The sequence below is a fragment of the Acartia tonsa genome, chromosome 1 (assembly GCF_053477335.1).
Source record: "Acartia tonsa isolate MP-2025a chromosome 1, ASM5347733v1, whole genome shotgun sequence".
Taxonomy (NCBI): Eukaryota; Metazoa; Arthropoda; class Copepoda; order Calanoida; family Acartiidae; genus Acartia; species Acartia tonsa.
Window position 1 is genome coordinate 30,288,387 of NC_137260.1, and position 10,788 is coordinate 30,299,174.

The window sequence follows — 10,788 nt, forward strand, 5'->3', positions numbered from 1 at the left end:
AATGGTTATTGCTATCATTTACCATGAATTAAACCAAAAATATGTTTTTAAAAGTTGATTCCTACGTAATTAATGATGAATTTGGCCTGAAAATAGGCAAAAAACGGCTAAACGGCTGAGCTGCCAGCCGTTACTTTTCCAACTTTTTATTCGATTTAGGGAAAATAGACCTACTAAGGATTACTCATGCAAAATTTCAGATCGAAATTCGAATTCTAAGTGCCATTTAATCACTGATTACGAGAATTAACCAAACTATTTTAACTGGAAAAATACCTTCTGAATTAAAAATTGCAAAAGTTATACCTATTTTTAAGTTAAAAGGGAATAATTCTAATGAAAAAGCTGATCCATCAAATTATAGGCCAATAAGTTTATTAGCTATTTTCTCAAAAGTTTTAGAAAAAGTCATTTATCAACAACTGTCGTGCTATTTGATTAGAAATAATATCATTTTTGAACATCAGTATGGATTTCAATCAAAAAAGTCTACAATACACCCTGTGATACACCTCTTAAATTATATAGCTGAAGCAAAAAACGATAATAAAACTGTAATTGGAGTCTTCTGTGATCTTGCAAAATGTTTTGATACAATTCCACACTCTATTTTAATTAAAAAGTTGTCAAAAATTGGCATTAATGGCGTTGAACTTGAATGGTTTAAAAATTATTTAAGTAATAGACAGCAATTTGTACATGTAAACAATACTGACTCAAGAAAGCTGAACATAGATAGAGGTGTCCCACAGGGCTCTATTTTAGGACCAATTCTATTTTTAATCTACATAAATGATCTTAAAAACTGTACTGATTTATTTACCCTATTATTTGCTGATGACAGTAATTTTTTAATTTCTGGTAAAAACTTTACAGAGATTAAACTGAAATTAAACAATGAACTTAAAAAGATATCCGATTGGTTTAGGAGTAATCAAATGAGCTTAAATCCTGATAAAACTAAAATCATGATATTTAATAAAAATGAAAATACTATTGATTGGAATGCTCTTAATATTAAGCTAAACTTTAACAATGAAAATGAGTTTGATCCTGAGAAAATAAAAATTTTAAATTATGTCAATTCAAGTAGCAATATTCCTGCAATTAAATTCCTAGGTGTATTTATAGATCCTTCTTTAAATTTTAAATATCATGTAGAACATTTACGTAAAAAGATTTCTAGTTCCTTATTTCTTATAAATAGAGCTAAACATATACTGAATTTAGATAGCAAAAAAATGCTTTTTCACTCACTTATAAATAGTCATTTACTTTACTGTTTACCTGCCTGGAGTTGTGGTCTTAAATCTACTATGGAACCATTAATTAAAATGCAAAAAAAGGCAATAAGAATTGTTTTTAGTAAGAAACACATCTCACACACAATGCCTTTATTTAAAAAAATGAATGTCCTTCCTTTACATGAATCAGCTAATTATTTGAAATTATTATTTATGTATGATTTTATAAACAGTAAGCTACCAAGTTCCTTTCAAGGTACATGGCTTCGCCGTAATCAATTACATACCAGAAATCTTAGAAACTCTAATATGTTTGATGTTAAAAAACCGAAGTTTAAATCTATTGAAAGATTTCCTAAGTATCATTTTCAAGAATTATGGAATAACCATTGTAATAATGATTTATTAACCCACAATCAATCAAGAAAAAAATTTATAAAAAATCTAAAAGAATCTTTGTTATCAAGCTTAACTTTAGTGTGTAACAACCCATTATGTCAAGAATGTAGATAAAATTGTATTTCTTTTCAATGTTGTTTGAAATCTGATAAATCAATCAAAATCTATTTGTTGAAATGTTTTTGTAAAATTTCTATTATTGCAATAATGGTGTGAGACTTGTATGCCCTAATCAATCCTTCCTAATATCATTCTTTCCTCTCCAATATGATTTTATTTATTGCTCATTATCTTTTTTCTATTTATTTGTCTTATCTATATGGCCTGTATGAAAACAATGTGTGAATACACATTACTGCATACTTCCTAGTTTTTAGGAAACTGCCATTTGGGAAGAAATTTTTTTTATAAATTAACCATATCAATAAAATTTGACTGTATATATAAATGTATATAATATTCATTTAATTCATTTATTATTTTGTTGTTTTTTTTTCTATGTATATACACCCAAGAATAATAAATCTAATCTAATCTAATCTGGTTGCATTAAACCCCCGCCCCCCTTATATATGTTCGATGGCATACTTATAACTTATGTTTGAAATCTTTTTCAGAAATGCACTTCATGCAACTATCGCTTTTTAAGGAATTTATTAGGATTTACATATATAGCTAACTAAAGGATTCATGTGAAAAATATTTTTAGCTTAATATCTTTAAAATAATCCTTAAAATTAAGAATTATACGTTAGCGGGGGAGTTGGGATTACGCTACCCCTAGAAATAAAGGAGGATGTGCATAACAATTGGCTAAGCAGGGTGGGAGGGGGGTGGGGGGTTCTCGAGAACCCTTTGACCAAAATTCAGCTAACTTTGGATTTAAGGTTCTATGGGGCCAAAGTTACTTAGTTTTAAGATTTTCGGCGACCGCCACTCCCGCCATCGCAAAAAAAAATTTTATTGCATTTCTCGCCGAAATAGGCAATTTGGAATTATGTGAGACCATGTTTTTTTTCCAAAAACTTTTTACCTCCATAGAAGCTTAAATTCAAAGTTGGCTGAATCTTGGTATAAGGGTTCTCGAGTAACCCCCCCCCCCCCCCTGCTCAGCCTATTGTTATGCACATCCTCCTTTCCAGTTTTACAAGTACTTCCAATCATATAATAGATTTTATGAAAAATAATTACTTCAAAACAAGACCATAAGTCAAGGCCACAATTTTATGTCCTCTAAATGTACAAACTTCCTCACCAAACACACGGCACTCTACTCAGGGAGAAAGGGAGGGGACAATGGATCTAAAATTCATATTTCTTTCAGTCTTGGACTTTGGGTACCAGAACACATGCAACTTTTATTATTTTGGCAAATTTCAAAGACTTTGGGTACCAGCACAAAGAATGCCGCTAAAACAATTATTCCCAAAGCAGACGACTCTTACTGAACTAACCACTACAAATACTAGCAGACTATTTGAAGAAAAAAATCATAACAAGTTTATTTTGGTTTTAAAACGAAATAGTTTTCTTCTAAGAATGGGTGGGATAAACCAGAAATTCTACTGTGATACTTCTGTAACTATCCATTCTAATCAACCCCTTGTCAATTATGAAAACAAACCCCAATTATTGTATTATTACTGCCAGTACTAAGGTCATACCTTTTATGATAAATTACAGACTATTCATAGGAAAATAAGACAGGATAACCTAATGTTAAATACTTTTCTTTCAGTGTTTGATAATTTCTTATTATACAAAGAAAAAATAAAGATCGCTACATCTAAATTTTTGGAATTTTCCAGATATATCTGGGTTTAAAGTTATTGAGTTAGAACTCTTAAATTGAATTAATTGCCCATTGTCCCCTCCCTTACTCCCTGCACTCTACTACAATACTTAAGACATGCTAAGGCATCATAGAACGTGTAAATTTTTTCACTCTCAATAATTTAAGGTATAACATGTAGAAATTCAGATAGAAAATGGCTTAAATGCGACAATTTTTTACCTCTGTTCTTGTTGCACAAGTGCACAATTAATACAATGAGAATGATGGCCAGGCTTGGCACCACTAGCACGTGTGTACCAATTAGCTGAACGATTTGACATTGATCTTGAACTCTGCTGAGAACTACTTTCATTATTTATTTGGCTCGAATCTAGATTTGTTTCGGACTCCTCCACTTTATTTTGCTTTCCTATTCTTTGATAAAAACAAGTACCCTGTTGTTGGATCCATTGACTATGAGATATAGTACAGTTATAGTTCTGACACTCATGATGAGTTGGACCCCCTACACAGTTGTTGCTACTTCCAATGTGATTATTTATTCCGCTAATGCATATCATTTTAGAAGATTGTTCACCTTGTATATGTTGTTGAATTATTTGTTGTTGTTGTAATTGCATTTGGTGATGATGTTGTAACTGTTTGCGTTGTGCATGCAATTGCTGTTGATAATGTAATTGAAGTTTTTGATGATGGAGTTGATATTCTTCAAGTGTGTTTGATTTAGAATAAAAGCCATCTGAATCAGATGGTAATGAACTAGTTGAAGTAGTTCCTGTTGCATGTCTAAAGTTACCTAAGAAATGAATTATAATTAATAGGATGACTTGTATAAGTTGTGTAGGTATTTTAAGTAGTAACTTGAACTTTTAAATTATCAAGAGGGGGGGTTAATGCAACCATCTCGTAATCAATATATAAATGGCACTTAGAATTCGAATTTGTATCTGAAATTTTGCATGAGTATTCCTTGGTAGGTCTATTTTCCCTAAATCGAACAAAAAGTTGGAAAAGTAGCGGCTAACGGCTGGCGGCTCAGCCGTTTAGCAATTTTTAAAAACTTTTTTCAACGGAAATCCATCACGAAACCTATCTTTACATAATACTCTTTTCCGCTCTAAAACGTTTTTAAACGTTTCTAGTCGATAGTTGCTGGTACTAGAAATCAAAAAAATTGTTTTTTTGTATCATTTCAAATGATTTAAAGCAAAAATATGTTTCAAAAAGTTGATTCCTACGTAATTTATAACAGATTTGCCCTAAAAATAGCCAAAAACGGCTAAACGGCTGAGGCGTTAGCCGTTACTTTTTCAACTTTTTGTTCGATTTAGGGATAATAGACCTACCAAGGATTACTCATGCAAAATTTCAGATCAAAATTCGAATTTATACATTGATTACGAGATGGTTGCATTACCCCCCCCCCCCCTTTAATAAAAACAAATAAAACGTTACATACCTTGGCCATAAACAATGTTCGATGCACAGCATTCAGAATGGATTGATGTGTAAGTTCGTAAATTTGATCCTTCTGTTTGGTTATCTGCTGATTCTGCTATAATTTGATCTCGTTGAGAAATGGCATTATTTTTACACAGTGAAATTGCATCAACAGCATCAACTGAGCAGTTTCCTGCATTTACAATACTAGCAAACCTACGACTGAGCCTATTTTCTGTTTTGTTTCTTGATGACGTTATGGCTTTAAATTTTTTATCCATAGTGTAACGTCGATAAGCACGTTGAATCGTGTTTGCAGCATTGTGAGGTAGAAGTCCTCCGCCATATTTGTTGCTAAGTGCTTCAACTTGTCTATCAAGCAAGTCCTGACTGAGTTCGTAAGGCTCCACCATTTGGGCACGTGACAGACATTTTCTGCCAGAATTTTTAACTGATCCATTTCCATTCATATTTTCACTATATTTCCTCATCGAAGGCTAACAAAAATTAAATCCGCAACCTGAAAATTATATATAGGTTTAATGAAGAAAACAAACCTTAGTTTTAATAAAAACAAGTATTTTGAAACGCAAATAAGCTGTCCTTTCATATCCGGACGAAAAAAACAAACTCCATTTAACAACTTAAAAGTATTGTCTTTATCTTATGGAATATCTAAGATGCGCATTTTTTCATACCTAGACACTTTTATTTTATTGGACACTGTTATAGAACGGTTATTTTTTTTGTCATTTATCTATATTTAACAGAGAATTTATACAGAGTAAAAATAGGATATTACTGCTGAATTACAGAACAGTTTTGATAACATTCCCTCCTCGAAAAGAAAAAGGGGCATTTTTAATGCTGGTTTGCAGCAGATGCATGTGTTTTAATTAAGACCTTTAAACAGGTATATAACGATTATATATGTCATGGCAGTTGCTCTAATAAGGTACAAAATGAAACTGTGAAGAAACGGAAACAAAACTGCCGCTAATGTCAAAAACCGATATATCTTCCTTAGCTTTTTCTCGCTAAACAAGACAATTCTGAATCATTGAGGACAAACTTGTCATTTTCTCTTCACATTTGTGAATTTTTGGATTTTAATATTAAATGTTTGTCCAAACTCTAACTAACCCACACAAATCAAAAGTGTTAGGTGAAAATATAAAGGAAATTTTGGTTGAAAAAAAGTTTGTCTTAAATGATTCAAAATTGTCTAATTTAAAGAGAAAAGGATAAAAAAAAATCGGCCGCCATTTTTTTTACAAATCCATGTAGCCCCATTAAAGCAAGCCAAGTCAAATTTTAACGTTCTAGCCCTGTTTTTAAGTCTGAAGGGAGGAGGCGGATGTGCTACTTTTTGACACCAAAAGTAAAACGTGCATGATTTCAGCCCATAAAAGGATTATAACTCTAAAATTCGGCATCGCAGTTGCTTTTGTGGAGAACAATATGGAACTGTGAAGAAACGGGCGGCGGAACCGTCGCTTCCACCGAAAACCAGGGTTGGTAAAAACCCGTTTTTTTAAAATAACCCAACCCATTGGGTTTTATTAATAAAATCCGGGTTTTTTAGGTTTTATTGTTTTCTAAAGGATATTACCTAGGAATCTTAAGAAATAAGGTTAAATCATTTTTATAAAGTAACAGGATGTTTGTCTGTACCATAGGATCTCGCTAACCGCTGAATCGGTATGGTTCTCCTGTACAGGGTAGCTTTTCATAGGTCCAGGGAAGGTTTATTCCAATTTTGGGGGGAGGGCACCACAAATCTCCTAAGAAAAATTTGCCCCCCCCCAAAAAAAAAAAAAAAGTAGTTAAAAATCTTCAACGGACCCGTGAGAAGCTAATTGTAATTGAGAACCATATCGGTTCAGTGGTTAGGGAGTTATTATAGTACATATAGACAGACATTCCGTAACTTATATACCTATAAAAATAAGCAGTTAAAATGCAGTTATACAATATTTAAAATAAAATGTTTTTATAATTTCTATTATTTGTTTGAAAATATTACCTACTCCTTATGAGTCAAAATAGAGTTAACATTATCGACAAAAGGTACATTTTAAAAAAACCTAGGTTTTTGGGGGTTTTTGAGTAAAAAAAACAATAAAACCCAACTTGGGTTTTTTATGCCAACCCTGCCGAAAAACAAGTGTCAAGTGAAAATATAAGCGAAATTTTCATGAAAAAAAGTTTATCTCAGATGATTGAAAATTGTCTATTATGGCGAGAAAAGGCAAAAATATTCGGCGGGTAACGGCGGTTTTCGGCGGAAGCGGCGGTTCCGCCGCCGTTTATTCACAGTTCCATATTGTTCACCATAAAAGCAACTGCTGTTCATTTGTTCAATGAAAATATAATAACATTGTTAAGGTTATGTATACTTATTCCAAAATATTAACTTGAATTCTTCACCTAAAGGCTTTTTTCTTTTTGTTATTTCTTGAGAGAGAGATCGAGAGAGACATGGCTGTTATTTCTTTAATACCTAGTATGGAGTACACACCGATATATAGATGGAAGATTGTGTAATCTACTTTCGCATCGCCCTTTTAAGGATCTTGAAGCTTTAAAAAGATATGGTTTGTCAGATTATAATAAAAAAAAAGCATTACGAAAAGCGCAAAAAAGACGTTTTACGTTAATGTAAAGTTACGAAATATATGTTGTATTACCTAAGTATTACCTTGCCTATCAAACAACGAAACTTTTTATTAAGGATTGAAGTTAATTGAAAGAAGTAGACAAGCTGCGTTTATTACATAATTAATTGTCTAACTTAGGATATCATTCATTCACTATTCAAAGATGATAAAAGTTCCTCACCTACTTTCGACTAAACGTGATTTTGTTGACCTGCAAGTGATTTCTCATCATTACAAACATCGTTAATTTTTAAAATATCTGTAAAGAAAAGTTCACTCATTTATTTCGCCATAAACTCCGAAGTGTTTACTTATGATTGTTTATACAATTCTGCTAACAATATAATTAATAAAATTTTTGTAAATCGGAATAATACAACTTTTTTTCTGCAAAATTAAGATAATTTTTGTTAATATATATATAATTTTACAATTAAATAGTCCTAAGAAAAATTCGACAAATTTTAACATCAAATAATATTGAATGATATAAAAATGTTTCTTTTCACTTAATGTTAATAATGATGGCTTAATTTTCATAACTTAAAAATTTCTTCACACTTCAGCAAAAATCTAAATTAGAGATGTATTGTAAGCTTTTGTTTCCTCTCAGCAATAAATATAATATTAATCAATTCACTGACTTTTATACATATATTCTATTCTAACTAATTTTCCACCTCTCCACTCCGCTGTCTGTCTGTCAGTCAGTCAGGGCAAACGCACACACACACACGCATACATAAAACATAAAATTAACACGTATATCAACTAAAAAGTATTATTCGTCTTAACAGTAATTTGAAGAAAAAAAATAAAATAGGTTTATTGCCAATTTTAGTGTACTAAAACTATCATAATCTGATGAAATAGGTTGAATATTTAAACAATTTGTAGATATTGTTATTATTTATTAAATTTGGCAACCTTGTATTATTCAGAAAATCTACTGCCGCGGCAAAACATTCTCTGATTAATTTTAATCAAGGATGCCAAAAACAACTAAAGAACATGAAAAAATTAATGTCTAATTCATTTATATAATTCTAAGTGTGTCTATTTATATTTCTGGTAAAATTTATTCTAAATACCAATGCACTTCTAAACTAAAATCCCATATTCGACGAATTCATATTATTAATACCAAAAGGAAAATTTTATTTTAAGTGTTATATATGTATTGGTATGGTTACCGTGACCGGTAAAGCATAAGAAAAAGTGAGTGGACTATTTCTAAATCATATTCATACAAGATGAAAATAAATTCCTTTTGAAATGAAATCTCATAAAAAAATTTTAAAGAAGTATTGTATTTCTAAATGTAATATGGCAACCCTAACATTTTGTTTTGGTTATATAATTTAAAAACATTGAAGCTGTTTTCTATTCTATTACACTAATAATAATAATTTTAAAATGTACAAGTGCAGTGGAAAGAATTAATATATGTATAAATTTTTACTTTATATAAAAGCTTAACTTTTAAAACAAGCACAATATTCTCAAGAACAGTATTTTTTTTTATTTAAGTATTTCATTTACTCGATATAAAGGATTTCAGATTGAAAACTCTTCATGGTATGACTTTGGTTTAAAACAACAATGAACTTAATCAGGAACTATGTATTGTTCTGTATTTTAGTCAACGGAACTTTCTGTGGATTTTGTAAAAATGATCTTACTCATTTTCTTACTGAACTAGAAATGGATGCGCCTACAGTTTTTGCATCAAATAATCAAAACCAAAATTTAATTAATAGAAAGAATTTAGTTCAGGTAAACGTTTATAATGATGTTAATAATTAATTTTATCTGTTTAATTATTAATATGATAGACGTGCTGGTCTTCAGACCATTGAAGAAATTTATGTAACCATTCTGTAAATACAAGAATATTACTGTAATTTTTTATAGGTTTTTAAAAAAAATGAGTTATGTGGGACAGAATCTTACAAAGCTATTATGTTTGCCGCCTTCAACTGTTACGCAAAGCAAACTGTAAGCAAGAATAAATATGATGAATCTGCACACATAGTAAATAATTGGAATAAGAATTTTGCAAGTCCTGACTGTGGAGCCAAAATAGGTATATTTACAACTATATTTATTACTTAGATTTATTAAAAGTAACAACTTAAATTCAAGGAATTTTAAACACTTTTACTTCGAAAGTTTAATGGAATTAATTATAAAACTAATTCTTTGCAGTGTTATCCAGCGATACAGTCCAAAATGTTGCACATGCCATAAGTAAAAGTAAGGATGAATATATGCTATCTGAGTGTGCCAAATCTGTTTGGTTTACAATTGAACTTTGTGAAACTATAAATATATTAAGGTGTGTATTTTTTTTAAGCGAAGCTTTTCTACAATTAGAGTCGACAGAACTATGAACTCTGACCGCGGCGCTCGGCACCCTTGCCTGCTTAGCCCCAGCGTTCGGCTCACTAGACTAAAACCTAACCTAACCTAAAAGAGTTGTTCTGTCGGGTGGGGGGGGGGGGGGGAGGTATAAAAATTTTCAAAATTGAAAAAAATATTTCTTAGAGGAGAACGCCCAAGTTTACAAGCGATTCATCTGAAATCTATTTCTCTAATTTTGGACAGATTTATAATGTTTTTTTTGTAAAGCCTTTTTAATAATATTGAATACCTATTTAATGTATTGTTGTTCTATATCTAATTATGTTCGTATTTCTCACCGTCTTATTTGTTGAGCTTCGTTTTTATAGAAGTTGTCATCCTTAAATTAAAGGTGGAGGGGAGGGTCATCTAGTAATCAGTGGACAAATGGTACTTTGAATCCGAATTTCGTGATAAAAGGGGACAGTACCAAACACTTCGTAGCAGTGACGTCACACATTTCTTTGACGAATAAACTAAAATTAAAATTTCTGTAAAACGCTCGAACACTGTTTTAAGAGAATAAAATTCAAATCATTACCTTGCGATTTTTTTTCCAAATATTATCAAATGTTTTGTTGATTTCGATGTGTATTTTAAAAATATCATAGAATGCTGCAAAAGCCACATTTACAATAATCACACTTTTATATAATTACATATTACAATACCTCATGGTAATTTTATGAGCTTTACTTTGCGTCAGAGAATTTGATGATCTGCAGTGCCTACTCCTATTTTATTTTTCAACTATTAAAAGACTGTGAGGTAGAACTTGTTATTTTCTCTCAATCAAGGGGGGGGGGGGGAGTTCTGACACATTTGCGTAAACAGTGAGTATAGGCTT

At 31.0% G+C, this 10,788-nt stretch overlaps 2 protein-coding genes across 3 annotated transcripts in view; one reads left to right on the plus strand and one right to left on the minus strand.

Annotated features, from left to right (window-relative positions):
- LOC145329063 (uncharacterized) overlaps positions 1-8,256 on the minus strand; it is a 73,598-nt gene extending 65,342 nt beyond the window's left edge. Inside the window, exons 1-3 of the mRNA XM_080173084.1 lie at positions 7,720-8,256; positions 4,898-5,398; positions 3,658-4,234 (exon numbers count right to left, since the gene is read on the minus strand). Coding sequence (XP_080029210.1) covers positions 3,658-4,234; positions 4,898-5,369 — 1,049 coding nt within the window. The 5' untranslated portion in view covers positions 5,370-5,398; positions 7,720-8,256. The remainder of the gene's footprint in view (positions 1-3,657; positions 4,235-4,897; positions 5,399-7,719) is intronic.
- A 488-nt stretch (positions 8,257-8,744) lies between these two features.
- The window catches only part of LOC145329084 (uncharacterized), a 60,432-nt gene continuing 58,388 nt past the window's right edge, over positions 8,745-10,788 (plus strand). For both annotated transcript variants that reach the window (XM_080173107.1, XM_080173116.1), the window contains exons 1-3: positions 8,745-9,314; positions 9,453-9,624; positions 9,747-9,876. In XM_080173107.1, coding sequence (XP_080029233.1) covers positions 9,141-9,314; positions 9,453-9,624; positions 9,747-9,876 — 476 coding nt within the window. In that variant the 5' untranslated portion in view covers positions 8,745-9,140. The remainder of the gene's footprint in view (positions 9,315-9,452; positions 9,625-9,746; positions 9,877-10,788) is intronic.